This window comes from Cyrtonyx montezumae, unplaced genomic scaffold, assembly GCF_038088225.1.
Source record: "Cyrtonyx montezumae isolate F1298 unplaced genomic scaffold, pur_monq_1.0 scaffold_0, whole genome shotgun sequence".
In the NCBI taxonomy this organism is placed as follows: Eukaryota; Metazoa; Chordata; class Aves; order Galliformes; family Odontophoridae; genus Cyrtonyx; species Cyrtonyx montezumae.
Window position 1 is genome coordinate 7,743,453 of NW_027071824.1, and position 27,980 is coordinate 7,771,432.

The window sequence follows — 27,980 nt, forward strand, 5'->3', positions numbered from 1 at the left end:
GTGAGCCAGATTATTTCTCTACTCCAAAAATACTTTTTGTTGTTGCTGCGTGTATGACAGACCAACATAAGTACAAACAGCAAGAAACCGGAGGGTGTTCTTGGAGCCTTCCAGACCTGTGATGTCAAAGAAGTGACACAGAGCTCTGCAGCTGAGAGAGGGGACCCTGCGACCAGGGAAGGTCCTTGGTTCTAGAAGTAGGTGGACGTCATGACAAAGCGACTTCAGAGAGCCCCTGGAGAAAAGGAAAGAAAATGGTTCTCCAGATTAGTGGCTTTGTTTGCCTGTGCTGCCACACCCAGAAATTCCTACTTTATGTTTAGCAGAAACATAGTGTTGAAGCGGCAGTAAGGAGGCAGAACAGTTATTAGTAATGTAGAGATAACTGGTCTTGACACAGCAGCATGCTGACAGAAAACTGGCACACTTATTGTGTTCTCCTGGTTAAGACTGATGGAAAAGGTAGCAACTTTTCATTAATTAAGCTTTACACATAGTCTTAACAAACTGAACAAAAGGGATTGTTAAAGTTTTTCCAATTCTATTTCTGTGATCAGTAAAGGTGTTAATTGCAGTAAGTTCTGGCAAAATGCTTTGATGCTGAAGGGTAATTTCAAGCAATACTTGTGACATTTACAGGAGACTTGACTTCTTTTTATCAGATGTTGGTGTGGAAACAGTTTTAACTTGGTATTTAATTAAAAATATATTTATTTAGTAAATATATTCCATTGGAAGTTAAGAGCACAAGGAAAAAAAAACTAGAATTTGTAGTGTATGACTTAGGATGATCTCTTGAGGTCCCTTTCAACCCCTGCATTTCTTTGATTCTGAAATCAGCTTATTTATCTGCTTATTTCACACAGTGTCTGTGTGAATGTAAAACATATCTGCCAAACAGTAGGAACTGGCAAAAATGAGTCCTTTCTCTGTAAAATAAAGGTATATCAAACACGCATATGTATTCTGTATCCCCTGAGTGAAATTAACATCTTGTACTCTGGGAGTATTTTTTGACAATTTTTTTAAACTTTTTATTGTGTTTATATATAGATATACAGGACTATAATAAATAGAGAAGTTGGCCTAATTTCTCTAACAAGCTGTTTTCATAGCTTATATATGTTGAAGTCTTTTAGACTTATTTGAGAACTTGCTGCATTTTTCCAGATGTGGTGTTCAGGTCTATTAATTGTGGAAAGCAAGTGACTTCTAAGTTGTCATTTTTTCCTATTTATTTCTGAAGCATTTCTTGGAATGGCATCTCTCATTCCTCGGTTGCTTGATATGGTTGTATTTGCTAACTGAAAGAGCTCAAGAAACATGTCTAGCTATTAAATTCTCAGACTGAATGTGGTTTCTTGAATTCGCAGTGTTGTGGCTGGGAAACCAATCTGGAGGAAGAGGGCTTCCTTCATTATACTAATGCAGCCACTTCCTCTACAGAGCTTTTTTATGCATTTCCATAAGGATAGTTGCACTTCCAGTTCAGATGAGACAAAGGAATTCTCCAAAGTCTTGAAGACTGTTGGTTCCTCTGGTTGGTTGGGGTTAATAAGAAACTTTGAGTACCTCCTTCTACTCTTTTCTATTTCAGTTCGTTCATCTGTAATACAGAGTAAGTAATAATAGCCCTATTCTTCCCTCCTCACTTTACTATACTGCTAAAAATCACTTCTATTTGTAAAATCTTCACATTTCTATTACGTTTTCTGAGGCTTACAGAAAAACAATGCTTCTGACGCATTTAGCGACAGTGTTTTGTGTACAGTTTGTGGAAAAAGTTGGCTTTATTTTGCAGGGGGTTGAGGGATACCTTTGTAGTTCACTTGTCCATGTTTTGGTACATGAAGCCTGGCTCAAGTCTGTAGTGCTTTCAGTTATTCTTGACTCTGTATGGATATGCATCTGCAAATGCTTTCTCCTATTGGAGGATCAAAAAATTATTTTATTTATTTGGTTATATGATGGACTGCTTTCGGTTGCTGCTTAAGCAAAGTAGCCAAAAGAAAGGTTTTGGCTTTGAAATACTTTGCAGTCCAATCAGTGGCAGCACTGCTAGAGACAGCAGGGACTACTAAAATGGAAGAAGCTAGCTGTAGCCTCCCTAGTTCTCAGCAGGTTGTGTAATTTCAGTGGAAATGATTTACCCTCTGTTTTTTCCTTTGTGCGCTGATTTTCAGTGTTGCTGCACTTTCCATTGTTAAATATTCCTACAGAGAGTTGTTGAGACTGGAAAGGGAATGGTTGGTTATGAGGCATTGTGCAAGATGCTTTAGTAATGGGAATCATCTTTTCTTCAGTATTTACTTTGAGAGGATTGTTCTTTCTGCTTTCTTGCGTTGCTCTTAGGTGCTTTCAGTTTGTTGATTTTCTGTTTGTGCTTTGGTGTTTCACCAGCTGTCAGAACAGGTTCTCCAGTCCAAGCCAACCATATAGGCATTTGTTGTGATTTTAAACATCAGCACTCAAAAGAATCCTGAGGAAATCCATTGCCTGGTGCTGCCAACCCAGCAGCTGTGTGAAAATTCAAAGCTCTCAAGTGACACAGTCAAGAAACAGTTTTCATTTACAGAAATTCTACTTCTAGTGCTTAGTATAGAATTTAGATCTTAGGAGCTTCCTTGGATAGTTCACCTCCAGTGCTGATGCACTGCTTTGAAAAGCATATTTCCTTGCTCCTCTGGTATAGTAGCGGCAGCTATGTAGACAGGAAGAGTTGGACAACTGTGAGTTACCATCTGGAACAACTTAGGGATCAAGACAATTTTCCTTTAAAGAAATGCTGAAGGGAGCTCCTGAAGTTGCTATGTGGCTGCTGTCAGTAATGGGGAGTGATAATGAGGTGTGTTGCAACTTTTTTGAAACTTGTTAAATTAAAGTGACAGATTGACTTCAGATAGGTAGCATAACTGAATTTATATTAAAAAGATGATGCCTGCATTGCACTGGCTGAAGAACAGATGAATAGAACATTACCAGAAAAAAAGAGATTTCCAAATCGTATATGAAATTCCATTCCCTTAATTATTTTCTTTACAGAGACAGCCTGAAGCTTATGGTACAGGAGTTACGGCATTGCAGATCTCTCTTAATGATATAAATCCTAACCATGATAACTAACGATATTAATCCTCTGACATAAAACTTTCCACTCCTGGTGCTCAGTACGCTGGAGATGGAGGAGGATCAGGGGCTAGATGGTTACTTGAGGAGCACGTTAAGCACCTGACATCTGATGAGTCACTCTCCAATTATGTGTGATTAAATGACAGTTAACTGGTTTCTGCAGCTGATCAAGACCAAATATATCTTAGATGTGGAACGCTCTGTTTTTGAAAATAGTAGGCAGTGCACTGTGAACTCACAATTTACAGGCCTTACTACAGTATAACAGACTGTGCAAAAAAAAACTGGCGACAGTAACAAGCTTGTGCATTATGTGTTCTTTGCTAGCATTTCTAACATTTAAATGCATTTTTTTTAATGTTAATTTATTTCTAATGACGATAACTCAGTGATATTTGCTGTGTTTTTCTTCTGATTGATTCCCATTTGGTGAAGTGACTTTCCCATTCTGAAATTCCCGTGCAGTCTTGACTAAAGGTTGCATCAGGGCTCTGTGGTAAGAAAAAAATAAAGATGTTGAACCAACGATTTTCTTATGATCCAGGTGCTATACGGACTAAGAAAAGTTCAGTTATCTTGCACAAGTGCTACGTAGGTAAGGTATAAGCATATGTAATAGTGATATATGCACTGTAACACATGGGGATCATGGGCTGGGGACTGAAAATGTTTTGACCTGTTCTATGCAACAGCAAAAAGCAGAGGTTGCTGTTCGTAAGTGCTCAGAAGTGTCATATAGCTTTATCAGCTGTGAAGAGAGAACAAGAAACCACCTAACAAGCATCAAACAGTGTTGTAAATGACTCATCAGTTTAGAATGTGATCATGGTTGTAATCCTGAAGTATTTAAGTCAAGTCTGGGCACTGACAAAGAGGCCTGCTGGAAAGGAGCTAAGGGGATGCCTGATGGCAGCTGCAGCTCATCACAGGATGCTGAGAGCAGTGCTGAGCTTTGCTCTGTAAAAGCGACAGGGCCTGAAAGAACGGCATGGAGCTGTTTCACTGGAGGTGGGGGGTTAGGGAAAAGGTGTGCACCAGAGGGTGGTGGGCACAGCACAGGCTGCCCAGGACAGTGGGTCTGTTCCAACTCGGTATTTTATTAAGTAAAAACAATGGAATGAAGACATAAAAAAGTGAAATTTTGTTCAGGATTCACTAGCAGTAATTTATTTCTGGAATGTGGAACAGTAGTCTAAATTTAGTGTTTACAGATGGATTATTGAAATTATGAAGCTCGCTGGAACATGGGGTTTGGGACAACTAATCAAGTTCAGTGCTTATGTTTTGGTCATTTTGTGGATGCCTTTGTATCTTTGGAAGGAGTTACGATCATTGTTTCTGTTATTGTACATACTTAATGCACAAGCTTTTAGTAAATTACCATTGTTAGACTTGCCTCTCATTAAACAAACATAGATTGAAACAGATTCTGTGCTATAAAAACAACCACACGCAAGCCAACTTCTTTGTGCATGTGGTTTATGTATCATTTCCCCTTAGGAATTAACAACATACCTTGAACTTCACTTTTTAATTTGACTGAAAGAGAGAGCCTTGCATGCAGAAGAAAAAAAAAAACAATAAGAAAAACCCCCCTTCTGGACTCTAATCTCTTAATCTCCATAAAATGCTTCAATGTTTAGCTTTGATAATATATGAAACAAATCTGGTGGTCGTAACGTTTCTGGAGCACATTCTCTTTTATTTTGTAGCAAAAAGAAATCAAAGCAGACATAAAATGATGTATGACAGATGGGTTGGTGTTGGTTAAGAGTTAGCCCTCAAGCATGAAGAAATTCCTTAGCTCTAAACTCTGCCTTCTAATATGCCAGTGGGAAGTCACTTTGGTAGCCTGATGATGATTACTTTCCTAACTTTTTCCTGCCAGTGTAATCACGCATTTTACAGAATTTTCTGTTAGGCCTTTTGGTACCAGAGAAAGGGCTCCCCAAAAGTAATATCAAGAAAGGGAACTTTTGGGCTAACATGGTTTTGTGTTTGGAGGCGGATGTTCTGAAAAGTGCATGTTTTCCTTGTTGGAATCAGGAACTGATTGAGATTCAAAATCAGGCAATTCACAGCTATGGTGTAGGCTTTTCAGTCAGTGAAACAGCTTCCTTCAGGATAATAGGAGAGAATGGAGCCCTGTTTCCAGCGTGCATTTGTAGGTGAGGTGCTCTCTTATTTATTTATAAGTCTGGAAGGGTTTAGTTATGTTAGTTTATTTGTTTTGGTTTGTTTTTAGCTGCAGTGGTTTGATCTTTCCATAGTAAACATCTCATGTAACTTGCATGCCTGGTTGTCTGAACATAAGCAAAATATACGTGTTTTAGAAATGTTTTTAGCTCTTACAGTAGGTATCTATCTCGTGTTCAAATGCATGTCCCTGGTACTTCTCCAACCTTTGTGATGTTCCACTGATATTAAAAAAATAAGATTTGTAGCAGGGCTGCCTGCCTGAACAGTCTGCTCTATGTGTGTATGTCCTAATCTGAGTAAGAAGTATCTAGTACTACCAGTAAGTGCTGTGTGGATTAGATTGGTGGGAAACTTGGACCATGGTTAACTTCACTTGCTTGTGCTGCAAACAAACTGAAGCCCGCACCCATGCTGTTGGTGTTAGTCTTTAAAGTTTTGTTGGCAAAGCTCTTCCTTTTAGGAGTGGGAAAACAAGTCATACCCACAATAGATACAGTTATTCTGGCAAAAAGCTCTGTGTAGTCTCTGCCAGTTTAATGAAAGCCCTTTGGCTTGTATCTTGTATTTTATTCAGGGAAGAGGCTTGGCTACCCCTTCCCTGCCCTGTGCTGCCTTCTGCAGCCCCATAGAATCGGCATCTCCACAAGTGGGATTCATTGAGATAGTGCTGCTGCAGTCTGTAAGAAACTACCATCATCACAGATCTTAATTTGTTTTAGTAGATAAAGAGAAAAGCACTATCAGAGGAGATAAAGATACCATTTGGGTGCAGAAATTGCATGAAAAGAATAACACAAGTTGCGTCAGAAGTGCCAAAACCTCTGATGAGATTCCTTGGGACTTGTCAGTTTTTGTGCACCAATTCTGTTTTCTCAGTGACATGTTTTTGCCTGGAGGCAGCAGTAAGCCATCAAAATAGAACAGGATATCCTGCCTCACCAGGGGGAAGATCTTATGGATTCAGGTCTCCCAAGGCTGTGACTGTCTGATATAAGCTATTCTCAAGTGGAACCTTCAGTTTCGGAGTGATTTTGTTTGTTTTGATCTGTTTTTTAAAAGAAAAAGTTGTATGGTTTTTGCATACCACCAACTGCTCATGGAAGATAAGAAACTGCAGCAGCCAAAGCTTTAGATTTATTGCTATGGTTTATTTCCTGTTATTTTTAATAGGATACGGCCCCTCTGCTTTTAAACTACTGAGTTGTATCAAAGAGAGTGAATTGTATTTCAAACACATGCTCGTGACTGGGGTTCAGGTGCCCAGAGCAGGGTTATAGTTGATTTAATGCTCTTTGTGTTTGCAGACATGTGCCAGTTGCCAAGAATGGGGATTTTTAGGAGACAGTGTTTGATTCATTTTAAAGTAGTATTGTTTGCAAAATAAAACAAACAAACAAAAACCAATAATCTTGTGTCAAGATTTGCTCAGCGCAGACAGATGGGGAAATAAGGGTTACTTGATTGTCCTGGTGCTAGGCCTGTTTCACTGCATGCTCCATAAATTTGGGAATTTGTAGCTGGCTGGAAGAGAGGTTCAGGCACTTAAATATGGTTGGAGGAGTGGGAGGAAATTGACTGGTAAACTTTTAACAGATAAAATTGAGGTTAAATACCAAGATTTTAAAGGAGAGAAATGAGTGTTGTGTACCTCTCTTGCACCCCCATTAATTTTATTTAGATTATCTTGACTGTTCTCATTCGAAAACATTTTCAATGCTCTGTATATTTAGCTCTATATATTTATTCTAGACAGTTTAAGATGGGGAGGTTTGTGCCCTGCATGGGAGCCTGATAACTCCATGACATCCTTGCACATTGTGTAATACAGCTGCCTTTCAGCAAGCTGAATTCATAATTCCAATTGTTCAGGAACAGTTTTTACAACAGTAAATTTATGCTTTGTTACTCATTTTTCAGTTAGGCTTTGCACAGGCCTTTTGTGCCTTGGTAGGCTTGGGTGGTTTCTTAGTCCTCAGACCATCTGCTTAAATTTTATAACATTAATGGGCAAGAAAGTTAATTTTAGTTATGTCTTGGGATTTAGCATTAGCATCTTTCCAGTTCAGAAAATACATTTTCAGTGTCCATTCTTAAAAAATTATAAGCCCTGTCTTAATTTAGATGCTATGATAATATAACTATTTTCTGTTTTTTTGTCCTTCCAGATCATCTTCAATTCAATTCATCCAAACATCTTCAATTAATGATGTTGTCAATGAATAAAAACAAGTGCTTAAGATCATTTTAAGATCACAGATTTGATTTGTTGTTATAAGTAGTTGTGATTGGTATAATCTTGTGAGGAGTTTCTACGTGCAAGAGATGGGAAACAAAACAGAGATAATTTTCAAGTCTGAGGATTGGTAAATGTTTAGCATCAGAAGACAAGTGATCAATAATGCATAGCAGATTTCAGCTCTAAAGAGGAGAGAGCAATTCTTATTGTCAAGGATCTAATTAATAGTCATTTTAAGAATGAAATAGAGTTTTATAGGTTGCATTCTTTACTTGAATGCGTAGATTCACTTAAAAGTTTCAGTTTAAGAAGACCGAATTCTTGTGTCTTAGATATATCTTGATGTATGTGCAGCCACTACTTTCTTCTCCTCTAGAGGATTCACGAAGGATCTGAACTAAATTTGTTTTCCATTTTAGCTGACAGTAGGATGTTCTTTGTTTCTGGGAGGGATTGCTTCCTCAAGCTGATCCGTTGGCTGATTATAATGTTCCACACCGTCTATGTTTTTATCCAGGTATTTGTTTTGAGACCTGTGACTTAGTTTTCTTAGAAAAGAAACATGGTTTGACAGTCACTTGCAGTTTTGTATGTTTGTTGGTTTTGGTTTTTTTTTAATTTTCTGTGTTCTCCTTGGGATGTTCATAGTGCATTTCAGATATTGGATTTTATTCCTTTTGGGGTTGCAAGAAGTATAATAATAGCTGATGAAGGTGTCATTTCATGCAGTATAACTATCTAGGTGAACTCTGCTTCAGCTCCTAGATTGAAGTATCTCCCAGCTAAGCCTATGAAGACCCAAAACCAGAATGTCTTTGGGAAAATATACATCTAAATTGTATGCAGACATTACAATCATAATAATGCCTGTCTCTGTGCTTACTAACATGGCACTGAACTTGAAAGTGGCTAAAAAAGACTCCGATGGTGGTGTTATCCTTCTCAAAGCTTTTCAACTGAAAAACAAATGAGCTTATGAAGCTGACAATAAGTCATGTTGTTTTTGTAGTCAGTTCTATGGCAGATGCAGCGCTAACAGAAGCCTTGTTTCCCTCATGGGCACTTGCCCGACTTAGTCCTTTCCTCCTGTGCACATCATGTACTGTCACAGTTCCTTTCTGTATGACTTGTAATAACAATTCTTTTCTTACTATCCTTCCCCCCCCAGCAGTAACAGAACTGTTTGTCTTTCTAAATTTAGATATCCATGGTTACATGTAGTATTTTTCTCTGTTTAAACTTGGCAGTTTAAATTGCTTATGGAAAAGAAACATGCATTCCACTACAGGAAGTCCAATACAGCAGTATTCTTCATTTATAGGAGAATAAAATGTTACGTGAAGCATTTCACTCTTCCTTCTGTAGAAGGAGAGCAACACTTAAAAAGTGGGCTTATACTCATGTCTATAGCCAGAACCTTCCTCTGTTTTTACTGTGTGTTATTCAGGGTACCATCCTATCTAGGGGAGCTAGCTATATATGGAATGCTGAAAGGGCATGTAATTTTAATACCATTTGAGAAACTTCTATTGTCATTCTTGTCTTCTCTTTCTCCAGCTGAAAGAGAGCATTCAAACCTTCTTAACTGTGTGGACCACCTTTTAGCATAGGTGTCTCTTCAATTCTCAAGATCCCACACAATCTTTTCTCATGATTAAGACCCCACTGTTAGCTATGACCATTGAAAATGCTGTATTGATATGAAGCTATGTAATATATTATTTTTTGGCTGTAAAAATAGTTCCCTTTGCTTTCTAAAATACCCAGCGTTCATGAAGACTGTTTCATGGAGAAACAAATAAGAAATCAGGAGGCTATTTGACATCTACTGTGGCAGGCAGGTTTAATTCCAACTTCTTTGCTGTGTGAACTTGTTGAAAATATTGTAATATTTTTTCCATCTCTATACAAATACATCATTCTTACCTCTGTGAGGTACTGGAGGAGCAGAACTGAACATGAAGGAAGTGACAGTGGCAATATGGTAATGTAAAGTTATTGTCATGGAATGGCATAATTGCAATCGCTGAGTCTCTGAATTATAGCCCATGTAAATGGATTTGTATAACTCTTGAAAATGGACAATGAGTTATGTTGGATCTCTGTATTTAAGGAAACAGAAGATAAATTAGGTTGAGGTGTAGCTTTGGTTTTGTATTGGTGATACAAGTTTCAGATTTTGGGCTTTTTTGGTTTTTGTTGTTATAAGACAAATAGGATGAATTGAGACTTCTTTTTACTAATTGTACCAAAAAAAAAAAGGAAAGGGAGAAAAAAAAACACACAAGATGAGTGAGGGAATAAAAATGCACCTTAAATAGGTAAAGGGGTTGAGAAGAAGAATCTAGCGTGGAATTCATGCTACCCACTGTTTTACTTCTTCAGAGTACAAATCAGACACTTGGAAGTTTTTTTGCCCTTTCCTGTATGGTAAGAGATTTGTGCTGCCCTTGAGTGTGTCAGAACGTGCATCTTCCAGTGCGTGCATCACGTTACCACTTCCTGACTGCTTTACTCAAGTGCTTAGAGCTAGTAATGAAGGATTTTGCGATTCATCTGTCACAAGTTGCTAGTGAAGGATGCTACATCTTCCAGGCTAGCACAGACTCCCTGCAGGAAGGACTCAAAGTGCCTGCCTCTTTTAAGAGTTCAGTTTGTGTCCTGGAGGACTAGACTGTTCTAATGGGATAGAGACAGAAAAAGGAATCCATACTTTTCATAGCACAGTGTTTGATGGTCCTCAGGAATGCCTTATTTGGAAATCGGTAATTTTGGGTTTCCTTTATCATATCTCCTGATGGAAGAGGAAGATAAAAAATAAAAACAGGGTTCTTGTGATGTCTTTTACATTTTCTTGTGGGATTACTTCATAGTCTTGTGTGTGTGGCTTTTCTGTTTGTTTGGTTTTGGTTAGTTGGTTTGTTTTGTTACTGTCTTTTTTATCTGCTAATTTTTCTTCAAAACTCCACTTTTTTTTTCTTCCTCTTTCTTGAAGATGTGATTTTTTTTTTTTTTAATAAATATTCCGATTCCGGGTTTTGTGCTTTGAACAGATTTGTTATTTTTGGCATAAACTGTATTATTAAGGGCCAGATATATAAACATGTCAATGTATCAAAGTTTAGAAAAAAGTCTGAAGAAATGTAGCAGCTTGGCAGCCCTTAAGTACATACCCCCAAAACAGTGAAAACTGGTGTTATGGTATATCCCATAAGGATGTGACAGTATTGCATCAAATCTGATCAGGTTGGGGCTGATAAGGAGCACAAGGATATATGAGCAGTTCTTTAAGCACACTTCATGTTGTTTGCTTCTAGAAACTTTATAAGAAATAAGTGGGTACAGTAACAATGAATTCATTATTCTTGTGAGGGTGTCCTGAATTTGGCATGCCAGTATATGACTTTGAACTTGAGTCTTACTTAGAAATGGATGTTGTTTTGAAGATAGCCCTTCACTGAGATTCTCCTATTTATGCTCTGTGAATGTCTGTGTTATATTTAGGCACTGAAAATACTTTTGGACTGACTATCCGTTCAGCAGTGAGGGGGTGGCTGGGGAGACACGAGCTGAGCTTTCTTTCAGGAGCACGTCAGTCTCTTTCCAGCAATACTTTGCTCTCAGTGCATGCTGCAGCAAAGCGTTGCTGCTCTTCTGCCTCCCACATTAGTCTTGTGTGAATGGTCCTTACAATGTAGGCTGGACAATCTCCGTGCTGTAGCCTGGCCTACACTGGCCAAAGGGGAATGCTCTAACGTTGTCACAGTGGAGGAAGACTCTTTTTTTCTTATTCTCTTAAGTAGTTCCAGTGTGCAGCTTTTAAAAATTAGGAAGAAATTATTCACTTTGAGGGTGCTGAGGTGCTGGAACAGGCTGCACAGAGAAGCTGAGGATGCCTCATACCTGGAGGTGTTCAAGGCCAGGTTGGATGGGGCTGTGGGACAATCTGATCTGATGTGTTGCAACCCTGCCTACATCAGGGGAGTTGGACTAGGTGGTTCTTAAGGACTCTTCCATTCTTTGAGGGTCCCAAACCCTTCTGTGAGTCAGATTTACTGTTTTCATTGTCTGTGGGTATCTAGAGGGAGGAGCAGAGCTACTGCTGTCTCTGAGCAGAATCACGCTTCATGGAGATTGTCAGCAATTTGAGGAAGTTTCTCATTCCTTACTCTGCATGGTTTTTGTGGCAGCTTTATCTGTCACTTCATCCCTGGCATCAATTCTGTAGATAATTGCCCCATGACCATTTGGTCCTTAGTAACCCATTTTAAAGCATGGCTAATAATTTCTTAAAAATATAAATATATACATAAAAAAAAAAAGAAGACCAGTTAATTCTTAGCAAATTTGACACAGAGACTTGTGACAGAAAATGGAAATGGTGAACTTCAGCAGTAATCAAAAGCTCAGATGAAATACAGCTCACTGGGCACCTGTGGGAGGTGCTTGTCTCCCTTCTCCTTCACATTAGGCTGCAGAGGAGTGCAGGTGTCAGGCTTCAGGTTAAAGATACGAGATGCTTCCAATTTGCTAAGCAGAGGCAGAATTACATGAAGGACTGTAATCACACGGGCTTTCTCCACTTGTTTTGGTGATGTTGTTCCAATTCATGCTTCTCCCACAGTTCTAGTTAATGCCAAGTGTAAATGGCAGGATGCCTTGTACGCTTCTGCAAGTCTGAGTATGTGATGCCAAACAAGAACAGGATAAGTACAGAAAGCTTGTTCAACCTTTTTTTTTTTTTTAGATTGATTCTGCCTTCTTCTGTTCTGGTGGTTAGGTTTCATACCTACTTGCAGGAAAATAAAATTGCATAATAATGTAGTATTTTTCTTTGCTTGCACTTCAGTGACCGTCATAGTGGATCAGAGACCTATTTGTGCCACTTGGATATGCATGTACAAGTACACACCCCTGTACTGATACAGAAAATGGTTTGATTTTGTGCAAGTTGTGTTTTGATCCAAGTTATGCATAGAGTATGCAGCTTAAATTTGAGTAACTGAACTATTTTTTGTATGAGAGCTAAAAGTCAGACTAATTAGTCTTAATTCTGAGTTGCTTGAAAAGAGCAGCAAATGAAAAGACGTCGGATGTTAATTTTTGCATCTCTCTATTTTAATATAAAATCAGTTTTGTCAACTAGGGAAAGACTCAAACTTAGAAGTCAGTTTTGATCCTGTCTTGCTCCAGTTATGTGCTAGAATGTTAATGTAAAAAATGGGTTAATCTGAGCAAGGATTAAAGCTGTTGTATTTTGAAGAAGTATTTAAGTTCAGCTCATGACCCGGTAAAAGTTTCTGCAAAACATTTTTCCCCTGTGTTCGAAAGCAACTACCTTCTTTAGTAGGGTCAGTTAATAAGAAGCTTGGCTTTAATCTCATTAAAAGCTGATAGCCTCAAGTATGATTCCAAATAAAGTTATCATCATATGTAAGGGGCCAATACTTTGCCAAAACAGACTTATGAAGAAGGATGGTAAATTATTTTTGAAGTACTGTTACAAAAACTGAGCAAAGGATAATATACTACAGTTTTTAGAACTTTATTTTTTTTTTTTGCATAAAGCTGCAACTTCTATTTTGCTTTCTAAAAATAATACAATTTTACTCGCTTTTGTACAAAGCTGTTTTAAGTAGAATTAATGATGAGAGATGTTACAAGAAATAATCTAAATATACCTATTATTATGTTTATAACAGCAAAAAAATACACTTTTGAACAATGAAACAATGTGAGATTACTGTTTGCACAATTCTTTCTGCTGTAAATGCAGTCGGCAGTGCTTATTGAGATGCTGTGAAAGTAAATTCATAGTCATCCTCCCAGGGTGCTTTGAAAGGACTTAATTTAGTAGTTGGGTAGAGATAGTGATAGGAGGATGGTTGGACTAGATGATCTTATAGGTCCTTTCCAACCTTATGAACTTATGAACTTATGAACTTATGAAAGCTTTTCATAATGTACATGTGGTGAAGGGTTCATATTGTTGGGCTTGTCTGGTATTTGAAGTGTATGAGTTTCTCTGTTTAAAATGAGTAGGGAAAAAACTTTAGGACATCTCTTGTTGATGCCCACCATCCAGAGTGGTGATACCCAGGTAATTGTTTCCAAATGCTGTTTATCAATACGTTATTCAGCAGAGATGAAGGAGGGACACAGAGAGCTGTTCAGAGACTGGTCTTGCTGAAGGCTTCAAATTCTGAGCTGGCGCTCAGAAGTCAGTCATTTCAAAGAAAATTCCCATTTTGGCTGTAAATCTTACTCCTAAGAACGCTGTCTGTTTCAAGCCAGTGTTAAAGCCCACACAGTGGGCACTGGAAAATAATCCTTTAATACAGAAAGAAAAGTACCGTTAGCTCATTTCCGCCCGCTCCTCTGTATTTCAGATGAGGTGTTTTTCTGTTCTGCCATTGAAACAAATGCTGTTATTCATGGGCTCTGGCTGCATGATTTACATCAAGTCCTATATTCAGCAAAGATAAGATTTAATTTCTTCACGCGTGTGCCCACAATATAATCCTTCTTTGACAGAACTTGAAGGAATTTTTTTCAGCATTTTGTGGCACTGACATTTTAATATGTTGAGTAGAGGAGATGTTTATTTCTATGCAAGTTCAAAAGTTCATGTTATGATCTGACATCAAATATCTACTTATGTAACTAACTGTGCTTAGTTGTGGGTTAGGATGTACAGTGCACATGATTTTTTTTTTTAGTTGTTATTTTTCCTCTCTCTCTCTCCCTCTGCTCTCTTTCCTCTTACTCCCCCACTCCAAACCAGATATGGTTCTCGCTGCTTATCTGCTGCCATACTTCTCCCCTCACATTATTTCGCATTGTTACTGGAATGGGATTTGCTGAGCTTCTCTTGGGAACTTCATGAAACTGGACAAAACATTATGCTTACTGCAAGCTTGCAGATATGGGTCTTGCTTCACTTTTTGTCAGAGCTTTGGTTCCATTTCTCTCAAGGAAAGGGCAGATTTGTGGTTTGGAAGGGCCACTGCAGTGTTTATATTGGATTTGTTGCAAGTTGAGTGTTTCTTGCTGATCTTTCCCCTCTCTGCATTTGTACATGTGATCCTTTAGGTTTTACAAAGCAGGTTTTTAAGAAAATATTTTCTTTCCTCGTGAGCCAAAGAGTCTGATATATTGTGATCTCAGTGTATTAGATAAGTACCTTTTTGACTTCTGCATTCTTAAAAGTTGGAGGTAGTCTGATGCATTTTGGAAAACTGTAATTGTAACCCAAGTTGTCCCAGTTGATAGGCTTTGTAACTTTCCAAATTTTTATGCTAAGGAAAACAAAGGAGAACGGGAGGTGTGCAGCATTAATACTGCCTTTTCTTCTGCTCAAGTATAAGTTGTTATATAAATTGTATAATGTAAATGTATAAGTATTTCAGCTTGTATAAAGCAGTTGAAAAGAAGGAGTGGAAATATCTCACTGGTAATAAGTGCATGCAGAGGACCATATTTTGTCCTTATTTTAGAGTCTGTCCATGACTTGATGAAGAAACAGAGGCAGTCAGTAGGGTGCTGGGTTGATGCCTGCGCTTCATTGTTGGTATGCTGGGAGCAGAGAGCTTTGAGCTAATCCCACAGCTGGGGATGCTGGAGGCCACAGTGTGCAGAGGCATGCTGGTACCACATGGAGCCTGCGTGGCTCCAGAGCCAACTCTTCAAAGTAGGTATTTGTGCCTGGTGTTCATCAAAACAGGATAGGTGATTATAGAATGATAGAAAATTTGTAGTTGGGAGGGACTCATTGGATTGTCAAGTGCACACTTCACTAGTGTTGAATATACTAGTGTGAGTGATTTTCCTCCAATCCTGATTCAGTTACTTGGCTCTACTGGAATTACTGCTTCTGTTCTTCATCTTATTGTATATTTAAAACTTTTATTTGTGGTTTTACTCCTGACTTTGTAACATGAGAGAATAATGGAAACACTAGGAAATTTTCCTGTTATTTATTAAGCATATTCTTTGCTGTTTTTATAGAGTTTTTGCATGCCTATCAATTACATTTAGCAGGAAATATTATCTCTCGTAACCACTGCAGCTCTGGTAAGCCCAAAGAACTGGAAAACTCTTAACAAGGATGATTGCTTGAAAGAATGAGTGGTGACCATAGATGTTTCTACCGAATGCAACCACCGCAGTATAACATGCACAATAAGTGAATAATCTAATCAAAGCTGATTAAGTTTCAAGTCAGTTGAAAACAATTTCTATTAAATAGTTTACTCCACCAGCAGTAGTTAATTTTTCCTGATTGCTGATGGCTAGGATGCGGTTAGTAAAAACTATGCAGCTTTTTCTGTCAAGTGGTACTTCAGGGACAGCAGCAGTCATACCCAATCTGGAAGAAAGGTGCACCAAAATGCAGCAATTCCTCTGAGTGTCTGTCTGTATAGAAAACGTTTCATCTACATTTTGCAATTTTCACTCTTCTAACAGACATTTAATTCTAGAATAAATTGTTTAGTTTGGATGAAAAAGTATTAAAAAAAAATGAAGTGGTGCAATTTTAATCAGCTCACTATTACACATAAAATAACATTGCTTCTCATGCTGAAGTCAGCCGTAAGCTATTTCAGCTGACTGACCAAGCTGAAAACTAACCTGTTCTTCTGAGTGGCTCAGTGCTGTGCCCTGTGGAGCTACATGCCGCCACAGCACAGAGGTGTAGCGTGGCATTAACTACAGCTGGAGTGGGTGGTGTGTGCTTGGGCTGGACTTTGTTGCTTTTGTTTTAATGAGCAAAGTTCTACGAGGCACGTTTGTGAGTGGTAAAAGCTCCAGCATTGTTACCAGGATTCTTATGGGTTAAAACTGACTACAGTGGCAAGCCATATGTCAGATCATTCGTGCAGTTTAGCTACTGCCTTGACTCCCTGAAGTAACTCATCAGGAGTCCAGCAAAAATAGTTTTATTAGAAAGACCTGTTTGTTGAGGCTATTCTGGAGGAAAAAGTGAGAAGGTAATGGGTAAAGCAGTAGATTGCAGCTTGGGAACCTCATGTCATTCCTATGATATAGACTGTTGGATGGTAGTACAGTCAGGTCCACAAAAATACTTGCTACTTCTTCCCCTAGCCACTCAAGAATAATTATGCATCTGCTTAATGGACTTTGATCCCCTAAATCTTCAGAGAGCTGCTCAATGGATACATGAGAAAGATGTTTTTACACAAGAAGAGTTGCTTCTAGTAGAGAAGGATAGGATAAAAAGAATGTCTTTAATGACGTTTATGCAGGTGTCATCAAAATTGAAGAGGGTAGAACTTTGACTAGTCAGAATCTACTGGAAGTAGAATTTGACTCATATAGGGCATAGTGAAAATGCATGGTAACTTAAGTACAAACAAATCTGTTACAGCGAAGATTGATCTGATGGAAAAGTGAGAAGGGAAACCTGGAATGGAGCCAGGGAAACAGAAATGCTGAGATCATCTTTGATCACTGCGTACTGGTGTTCAGTGATGCATATGTTAATGCACAATGTTATTAAGAATAGCTGTTGTCTTCTGCTTTAAATGTCCTAGGGGAGTTCTTGGCCACGCTGTGTGCGTGTAGGTGAGTGCTACGTGCTTAGAGGCCTCTCTGGTGAGAGGAGGCTGTTTCATGGGGGAGACATCCTTTCTTAGGTGAAACTCAGGGAAATGTGGATGGATCATGCTGCACATCCTGTCTCTCTAACACTGTTATTTTTATTCTTCCCTCAAACCGTAGGCTGCACCCCACATGCAGTGCACACCAAGTGCTGCGGTTTCACGCCCAGCCCAGAGTTACATAGCTGTGTGAGGTGTGCTGCTGCTCCTGCTGGGCCAGGAATGCTGGAAGGGAGCCAGATGCTGTTGGTAAATACAGGCTGCTGTTTGACAGTAATTGCTTTCTTCCTGGAGTTTCAAAAATTGCATACAAAAGCCAGTAAAGTGAGGGAACGTATTCTACTTTAAGTGCATTTTGTATCAGATGCTGTTTTATTTTATTTTATTTCTTAACTTTCCTTTGAACGTAGGATAGTATATAGAATCGTAGAATAACTCAAGTTGGAAGAGACCCATAGGGATCTTTGAGTTCAACTCCAGTATATGAAATCTGGAATAGAGGAGAGAGTCACATGCTTGCAAATGTGCTGAGAGTTATTTTGGCCTTAATTATTTATTGGCTTTTTCTTTTGGCTTTAAATAAATTTAAGGAAGTAAGTGAATGCTGCTCTAATGGAGCAGTGTCCTTCATCTCACAAACGAGCTTCTTCCGCGTGACCTCTTCCTTGTGAAACATTGAGCTGTTTTCTTCTGTCCCTTCAGTCTGCCTTGTAAAAACTACTACTAAGAAACTTCAGCCAGCTGTGGATGGTGTTGATAAAGCAGAGGAAGAGGTTTATTCATAGGTCTGGTTAGTTTGATTTTTCAGATTTGGAAAGGGTGTAAAATGTTCACTTGATTTTTTTTTTTTTTTTTGTGTGTGTGTACTGATGGTTTAATGTGGTCATAATGGTGGTTTAACTGAGACTCCCTCTTTGAGTTGTTTTCCAGTGAAAGCTGTTAAGAGAACTTAGGTTGTGTTTGGAATGTGATTGAGTTAAAAGTTGGATTTTTATTCTGTGTCAAGTCTGTTTTCATTTTTTATCTTCGCTGTGTTCCATAGCCATTAACGTTATGCACATGGCCTTTTCAAATAAATAGTATAGGAAATAGGATTTAAGTGTTTATGCTAGCAAATAGGCTGGCTCGTTTTTCATTCTTTTCTTAGTTTGTTCAAACAGGATAATACTTACACAAGGGCAGCTCTGAAAGTAATGCCTCTTTTATTATGTTGGCCCATGCCATCAGAGCCATATGTTGGTGGTACAGCAATAGGGGTTAAACTTTCCCGCCAATATTCCATTACACTTTGCTGCTGCGTGACAGACTGCAGCAGAGGGGCAGTCTGACAAAAGGACATCTCACATGGAAGCAAGTAAGAAACAAAGGTGTGGCACTGAACTCCTGAATCCATCTTTTGCCTAAAAATTCACCCTCTGTCATGGACAGGAGCAGGTTTCATGTCTCCACTGTCTTCCTGCTTGCTTACCAGAGTACTGCCTACCATCAACATACAAGATTTTATACACTGAATGTGTGAGAACAAGGTGCCTGGAAACCTGACCACAGTAGAGGTGTTTATTTCATTGAGAAGACACAGTTGTCTTCCCTTTTGCATTCTGTAGAGTGATGAGTTTTTGCTTAACTTTCCAGCAAGTTTCTGGGTGAAGAGCTTTATTTGTGGAAAAACCAGCATTCCATTTGGTAAACCCAAACCCTTCAGTCTCCAGCCTTCTCCTTTTTCATTCTGCAAGTGAAAATTGAGAGTCCTGATGCTTTCAAAAATATACAAACATAACAAAGCACAATATTCTGTTTGCTTCAGGAATCTGTAAGTGATCAGGGCCTTAGAGATATTACTTAGGAGGCTTGACAGACACATTCAAAGTGACAGCATAATAACAGAAAATTGAAGTGTAAAGGTGATCCGAAATCAAGAAGGTATATAAATGGAAAAGACGTGTATTGAATTCAGAATTAACAGTTGTTAAAGGCTGGTCTGATTTGAGCCAGCTGATGTTGTCTCAGCCTCATCATCCCAAGTATGATGTTTCATATGAGGAAGCTGACATCAGACTCTAATGTGTATTCCTGTGAAATAAAAATGTAACCCAATTCATGTTATACAAAGTGTAAGACAAAGACTTCAACCCATTTGAATGTCTGCATCCTCAGAAAGTGAGGCCAGATGTAGGCCCCTGATAGACTTGAGAAAAAATTCCCATTACTTTATTAGTTCTAGAAAAGTGGAGGAAATATTGTCCTTATTTACATAAGCAAACCAGATGATAGAACAATTAATTTGCAATTCAGTTAACATTCTCAAGGTGTGGGAATTGCTGGTTTTATTACAGAACAGAACATCTATATGCAAGTAGTCTGGGACAGTGGATCATTAAAGAGTTGGACTGTTCAATTTTTATGGTGTATAATGCTATTTTTAAGAAAATAACTAGCTAAAAACCCTCTGTGTCGCACTTAAAATTATCTCTACAGCCAGAGGCTGAACAAAAATACTGTTCTTGATAAGATGTAGCCCTCCACACCCTAAATTCTTTGTAATTTCCTTTCATTCTTCCTACTGTTCAACTTCATGTTGTGATTTTGGATAGATTATCTGGCAGCTATTTTTCCTATTAGTTAGCTAGGGGTTAAAGCACTAGGCTGACCTGCTTTTTAGTGTATGGATCTGCTCTGTTCTTCCAGTGATCTTGGACAAGCTGGCTGATGTTTGTTTCAATTCCTCTTCTGTGAATCATAGTTAATATGTCCCTGCCTCTTCAGATTGTTTTGAGGATGAATTCATTAATGTTTGATGGCTTCTGATATTATAGTGATGCAAGGTGTAACATCTCTCTCATGCAATCCTGAAAATATGAAATGATGTTTGTACTCACAAAAGTCGGAAATGAGAAAGTACAGCAGCTAATCTGATCAGGTTGCTTGCAAATCTGTCAAATAATACGTCTCTTCTCAGAGTCTGTAGGTGTTTCCATGGCAAAGCTAGTACATTATCATAGTTGCACACCCAAATAGCGAGGAGCTGCTCGTGTTTTTCTTTACGTGACTTTGGTTTGGATTGTGTTGCCCTAACCCCTTAAAAAACAAGTTATATTCGCTTTAGAAAATATTCTTGATCAAATATGTGATGGTTATGTTTTGAATATAACAATAATCGCTGTAATCCATTGGGCTGCTTCTAATAATCTCCATAGCAACTACATTCATTAAAAACTGATTCATCCAGTTCTATGCCAAACAATACATGTGGGCAGTGTACTATCTATTTGAAATGTCACATTCAGCTAAATGATGCGTACTGCACTGGCAGTGCTTTCTGTTGTGTCCCTTAAGAAAAAATAGGAGGTAGTTTTTATTTTCAGTATTATTTAAGAAAAATGGACTCCTGAGTACTGTTGTTAGTGTTCCTACATCTCTTTCTCCAGAATATTCAAACCAACCCAGGAAGGCTTGGTAACAAGAAATTTCTGATGCTTGTTGGTTTTTCTCATTTATTTCATTCCTGCCTGCATGTGGAAAGTGACACTATAAAGCTGGCTGTCCCAGTACAAGCGCTTTGTTTCGATTTAAATTGAACTTGATCCTAACTAAATAATAATAATAAAAAAAAAGAAAAACAAATCATAGCATTTTACATGTCATTAATCTGTATCTTTAGTTCTTTTGTCTGCTTTGTATTTTGGCTTAACGGTTGCATGCCTTCTTGATACATTTTAGGAGGAGTAGTAAAAAAAAAAGTCTAGAATTGGTGTTCTCTTTCTCTCACTTGGTTTTATCCTCTTCTCTGACAACCAGCAGTTACTCATTCCACCTGAAAGGGGGAAATGCAGAGCTGCTTTGGAAGTGAGCAAAATGTCAGCAATTGCCTCAGAGGAGCCTTTTCTGTAATGTCAGGGATGCTTCCTGCTTTTCACATGCATGCTTCTGGTCTGATATTTCTAAAGTGTTGAGCACATGCATTTCCTGTTGACTGCAGCCAGACTTTCTTCTTTCAAACTCTCACCTCTTTTAAACTCCTCTGTTCCTTAGCTACTTAAGCTAGCTTTCAAAACTCACCTGAGGACACCAAAAACCTAACTTGAAGATTACGTTATAGACCCCTGTGGTGGGGTAATGGTGGGAAAGTGAGCACTCCTGCATGTTTGCTCTGTAGAGTTGCAGTTTTCATTTAACTTCTCATAGAATGACTTTGCAATGAAGTGTATGCCTTAAATTCAGCACCAAGATAGAATTTTTTGAAAGGTTTGCTGTAGAATGTGTTGCTCTGGCAGTCAGGCGTAGAGATATTTGTTTATGGGTTTGAATGTGACTCTGTTCCCTTTAGCATTTTGTTCCACTGATCTTTGGGAAGCATCATATTTCACACCTAACTATTTATTTGTATGTATTTCACAGGAATTCCTTGGAGCCTGCCCTGGGAATGGACAGCTACCTCCATTTCTGGAGGAGAGTAGTGCCAATTGAAGAGGCCTTCAAAGCTAATCGAGTGTTCTGATACTCTTCAAAGCCTAAAGGGAAGAGACAACCTTCTAGGCCAACAGCCATGCCTTTCGGGCTGAAACTACGACGTACCAGACGCTACAATGTCTTGAGCAAGAACTGCTTCGTGACACGGATCCGTCTGCTGGACAGCAATGTCATCGAGTGCACTCTCTCCGTGGAGAGCACAGGGCAGGAGTGCTTGGAAGCTGTTGCTCAGAGGCTGGAATTACGTGAGGTAAGAGTAACCGGGAAAGGCCATCTGTCACTTTATAACTTGACACATTTTTAGTGGATGTGAGCCAGCAGTGTGTGCTTGCAGCTCAGAAGGCCAGCTGTATCCTGGGCTGCATCACAAGATGCAGGATGAGGGAAGGGATTGTACCCCTCTGCTCTGCCCTTGTGAGGCCCCATCTGGAGTACTGCATCCAGACCTGGGGCCCCCAGCACGAGAATGATGTGGAACTGCTGGAGCAGGTCTTGGAGGAGGGCCACGAAGATGATCAGAGGGTTGGAGCACTTCTCTTATGAAGACAGGCTAAGAGAATTGGGCTTGTTCAGCCTAGAGAAGAAAAGACTCTGGGAAGACCTTACTGCATCCTTCCAGTACTTGAGAAGAGCTTATATAAACAGGAGGGAGACCAACTTATGCAGTCTGATAGTGGACAACGGGGAGTAGTTTTAAACTAAACAAGGAGAGATTTAGGTTAGATGTTAGGTGGAAATTTTTTACTCAGAGGATGGTGAGGCACTGGCACAGCTGCCCAGAGTGGTGATGGATGTCCCATCCCTGGAGGTTCAAGGCCAGGCTGATTGGGGCCCAGGGCAGCCTGAGCTGGTGGGTGACAGCCCTGCCTCTAGCAGGGGAGCTAGAATTGGGTTATCTTTAAAGTCCTTTCCAATCTAAGTCATTATGTCATTTACTTCAGACTTTGTTCATTTGAGTTGTGTTACTTTTAGAGCTGGCCAGCTATGATCAACAAGTGAAGCTCAGACAAATATCTTCTGGTTGCGTGAAAACTGAAGTTAGAATGGCACCCAGAGTGTTGTGCTATTGCTCTTTCATTGTAGCTTTGAGAGCTCTTGGTAGTATGAAGACAAGGTTTCCTCTTTTCATAGAAAATAATGGGTGTTGCTTTCTGAATCAAGATGCTCATAGGTCAAGCTGCAGTTATGTTTATCTGAGTGAAACCCTGATTTCATTGACTCTGTGAATTGAATTACAGCAGTGAGAATTACTCCAGTGGCTTTTAAATATATATACTTTGATACAAATATATTCTTGATACTAATTTACTGCAACAGGCAGCAATTGTGTTAGTAGGCTCAACAGCTAGTAGAAGTTTGAGGGTGGGTTTTTTCTTTCTTTTGTTTAACTTGAAATGCTTGATATCTGAAACACCAAAAGGCTTCTTATACATTCACAATACTTCTGGAAGAGTTTAGAAACTCAGATTTATCTTATTAAAGACTGAAATCTTATACTTGTTTAGCTCTTGCTTGCTGTGGAGTTTATGGGTTAAGTGTTGAGCCATTTGGAGAGAAAGCTCCCTCCAATGTGTGGCACAAATAACTGTCTTTTCTTACTTATATTCTGTAGGCTCCTTATGTATCCTGCATGCTTATGGGCTTTTGCAAACCACGGATTGAAAACCATTATCTGGGAACTGCTACATATTGTCTGACTGTCCTGCTGGATCTTGCAGTGACTTACATTTATTTATATAGGGCCCTTTGTAATGGTGGCAACTGGAAGGTAGCATACAAACAGCTAGCACAGATGAGAACTAAACATTCATTTTTGGCAGATCAACAATGATAAAGAGTGAGAGAAGAATCTGACTGTGTCTTTCTGTAGAATAGGCAGAGGAATGTGCCAGCAGGAATAGGGCAGTCAGAAGATTGTATAGTGAATTTTTTACAACTGCGTATTTAAACGTGGATTTTATTAGAAGCATCTCCACTAACCCCAAACTTTTAGATGTGAGGAGTTCCTAGTAATTGTAAATGATTTCTTTTTCTTGTTGGGGATACTTTAGGGTGCCTTTACAGGGGCTAGTCCTTCCTTTTCCTTCCAATGCAGAGAGTAGTGAAAAAAATGAAGTGATTCTCCTTGTATTCCTTGTGGTTTATCATGTTGGTGCAGTGTGGGGCTTAATGATTCTGTCTGTACAGATCCACCTGCATTAGCAAACAATAGCTCTGTAAGTGGGTTAGCATTCTTCTTCACAAAGCATATTGTGATTTCAGAATATGTTTTGTTCCACTTTGGAATGAATCCTGAAGTTTCAAAATTTTCCAGAAAAAAGATCAGACAGTAGAGTAGCAAAGGAAGTTGTTTTGGTCAGTGTTCAATTTCATGGGGGCTTTGTATTGCTTTGGTGTTTCCTTTCATTTTCAAAACTGTTTGTGTGATGCAAAAAGAAATGTCAGCACAAAGAGTTTGTGTTTTAAGATGAAAAAATATTTGAACAACACAGGAGAGAATGCTTTGATGTTATTGGAACACTTTCCCCTTCTTTCATCACCCTCTTCACTTTTTTTTCTAAACAGAGTTTTGGCAGTGTTGAACCAATTTTGTCAAGTTCGGATTTCAACAGTTCGGATTTCAACAGTACAGCATATTTTAACAGAAGAATTATTAGTCTTTTTTTTCCCATTCTGATTGATTCTGCTAGCATCCACTGCTGCTTTAAATGTTTAGGAGAGAGAAGAATTGCCTGCATCTTCAACCCTTAGGTGTCCCTTTATCCTCTCTGCTCCTTACATAAGAAATCGTTGGAATTAGCAAGCTCTGAGATGCCTGTTAATGTATGCTGACCTTTCTTTCTGACCTTAAACTCAATTCTTATTCTGACCATCTAGTCTTCCTGGTGTGACTCGTAGAGGAAAGACAACTAATGCAATAATTTTGTGAAAGTCCCGTTCCCTCTTTAGACTTTTCATAATTTTCCAGTCACTGACCAATCAAATTTCACCGAAGGGTCAAAGATATTTTCAGAGCTTATATGTCTGTAAGATTTTCACAATTAGGTAGTTGAGTAGAATGGTGAGACCACACTAAATGTAGCTGAAGAAAGAAAAGCAGTTTGGCAAGAATTCATGTTGGAGAGAGGCTTCATGAATTCTCCAAAAGAAAGCAATAGACTTCTATGATGTACAAGTAAAAAAACCAACCAACCAACCAAACTTGATCGAATCCCATACATGCAAAACAGTTAAAATCCCATTTCAGTCTCCTCCACGCAGTCCCAGGTAAAAATGTCTGTTCTCTTAAAAATTAAGTACAACTTAGTTGTTGTACTTCATTTTTCTCATCTTTAAATAAGGTGTACCCCAACATTCACTTTTGTGCTAGGAATATAAACAAGTTTCTCTCAAGTTTTTTTCTTTTAGAAATAAACAAAAAAACAACCGTTTGAAGCTTCTGCCCAAAAGCAGAACTGTTTGAGATAACTGTATATATTGTTGGGAAGAACTGTCAATCATTACACCATACAGTACTGAAAAACAGTATCTAATGGATTATGCATATTTCTGTTTGATCTCTGGGGAATGCAACTCCCTCCCTGACTGAGTCAGGGTTCAGGAAGAGGTCAGTAGAAAATGTAGCCATGTAACTACTGTAAAATCTTGTTTTATCTCTTTCAGCAAAGCTCTTGACAAAGCATCAGTCCACGTATTTGAACAGTTACCAGTTGTAGCGAACTGGCCTCTTATGCTTAACATTATATAAAAATAAGTAAGAGGAGTGGAGAGGAAGAGAAAGAGGAGGAGGATGAAGTCAGAAGCATCCTCTTATAATCATTTATGTATCTGCACAGATTATATAGAGGTTTTTTGTTTTTTAGTACAATATCAATTTCCCTTCCAAGTGACACTAAGTGAACTTATTTGAAATAGCAAAGTAATCTGTACAAATCTGTTGTGAGATTTCATGCCTCTTTCTTCTTTTTGTTCTCTTTATGAACTTTAAAAAATACGTTTAAAGATCTTAGCAATTTGTTTTGATAGCAATTTGTGCTGTTTTGTGGTGGTTTTATTTGGGGGAAAGTGGGATCAGCAAAGGATGTCAGGCGAGATCCTTTCGAACCAAACTTACTCGTTGAAACAAAACCCATCCAAAGAAGGCGAGCTGCTCCACAGGGGTGGCAATTTCCTACTGTTCTTTTTTTTCTTTTTTTCCTAGAAGATGCTCTTCCCTTGTTGGATGCAACTGGAGACTCCTGCTCAGCGTCTGATTTGCCTCCACAGTTGACTTGGTTGGACTTTTCTCACCAGCTGTGCTAGGGCTGAGTTCAGGCAGCACTAGGATCAGAGACCTTCTAGGAACAGCTGGCTGCTGTGAATGGTGCCTGCCCTCTGAGTGAGAGCCCCAGGACAGCAGAGCTTAATGCTTGTTGCCTGGAGGTGCTGGAACTCTGCCTCTTCCCTGAGGATAAATATTTAGTTGGCCACTTAACCAGATGCTTTAATAAACACTGAGCCTGTCTCGCTGGATTCTTGTGAGTGAGATTTGCTGGTTTAATGAGTGCAAGTAGTCTGGTGGTGTTGAGGATTCTGCCGTTGTAGTTCTAGATTTAGGAGCACGGCTTAGTCCAAGTACAAAATGACTGCATCGTCTCCTGAATCAGCAGGAAAAACACTTATTTGTTTATTTAGAAATTATTCACGCAGGTTTTGTGTCCAGTTTTCTGAATTACATGTTTCAAAAATCACCTTTTCACTTAGTGCAGTTGAGATGCACAGGTTCTTGTGTTCGCGCCGCAGCATCTGCATGAGCGTGAGTCAGTTTTCCTTGCACCACTGACAAAGTGATGCCTTTGTCCACAAACTGAATGTGTATGCATATGTTTAGTGTTATCAAAAACTTATCTTCTGTGGGCGTAGCCCATCTGTCAGCCCTGACTAGAAGAAGCATGGTCTTTTAGAAGTGAAGAAAGACATCATTTATTTTCTGTGCCACTTTGCTGATCATACTTGCAAAAGCAAGCCATGTTACTTTGAGACATGCCATGAGTAGGTGTAGATATTTTCTTTCCATGAAAACTAGCATGAAGCCAATGGTTTACTTCGCACAGATGGACAGATAGACCAGCTTTTGCAATTAGCCAGCTGCTTATAGATGAAAAGGTTCCGTGTCTTTTTTATTATTCCACCATCTAACCTGTGACTTGTCTGTGTTGTAAAAATGCTCTGTGGGCTACAGTATATAGCAGCACTTGACTCAGATTTGGTAAGGCCTTCTGATCTATCATGTGACAGGTCATAGTGTGCTGAACTTGAAGGTCCAGCCATGTTCTTCTGTTCCTGATAAGGCACTACTGATGTTCCTTCGGGTAGAGCCTCTTCAGGCATTTGTGGTAGTGGTTATGGAAGTCCTTCTGCATGGTGAGTTGTTAGAAAATGCTAACATTTTCAAGAAGTTAAATTTGCAGCAACTGGAAGCTAATACTCGGATAACTGTGTTGGTCTTCTCTTCCAAGGGCATGCATTTGTGACTCAATCTCTGTTCTGCAGTTCTTGTGTTTTGTCTGCAATTGTTTGATCCTTTCCAGGCTGCTTTCCAGGAAAAATGGTCATCTTTTGGCTCTGTGAAATGCATGCTTCCCATGGGGTGGTCTGCTGAATCTGCTTCACTCCAGAAGCTTAGAAGTGGCTTTCTCTTCATATTCCTTAGAAGTGATTCAGATTGTACTTTTTTCCTTTTTTTCTCTCCTGGATTTGGTACTTGAGGAACCATCTACTGTAGCAAATCTTAAGTTTTTGTCACCCAGCCCCCCACTGCTCAATGGGGAGGGCTGTGATCATTCAAGCTGTTTAATTCTAATAACCTTAGTCCCTTGAATAACTGTTCTAGACTTCAGGCTGCAAGTCATTTTAGTTGCTAGTTTACTTTAATCCAATTCCTATCACATTGAGATGGTCAATAAGAACTTCTAATACAGTGAAGACTCTGGAGAGAATAAGCATCTATCAGTTAAAACAAAAATTCACTAACCAATTAAGGTTACCCTATGGGAGATGCTGACTTCTAGGTTGATTGATGGAATGCACATGCCTGCAAATTTTAGACTTAACTGGGGAATTGAGTTGAATTAGTTGCCTCAGCTAAATGCTAATCTGGACATTCCCTAGATATGAACTATATACATAACGAGACCCTAAAGTAAATACACCTATACTACTCTTCAGAGGTTTTCATATGATTTTCTTGCATGTTTATCATCTATAAAAAAAGATTAATGTTGCCAATGCTGCTTTGTTTTAATTTCGAGTATTTTTGTCTCTAGTATTTTTATTTAAAAGGTGATGCT

The 27,980-nt window shown here is 38.9% G+C and overlaps 1 protein-coding gene across 2 annotated transcripts in view; it reads left to right on the top strand.

Moving 5' to 3' along the window:
• PTPN14 (protein tyrosine phosphatase non-receptor type 14) overlaps positions 1-27,980 on the top strand; it is a 100,966-nt gene that overhangs the window by 13,874 nt on the left and 59,112 nt on the right. For both annotated transcript variants that reach the window (XM_065745979.1, XM_065746062.1), the window contains exon 2: positions 21,580-21,901. In XM_065745979.1, the coding sequence (XP_065602051.1) occupies positions 21,728-21,901 (174 nt within the window). In that variant the 5' untranslated portion in view covers positions 21,580-21,727. The remainder of the gene's footprint in view (positions 1-21,579; positions 21,902-27,980) is intronic.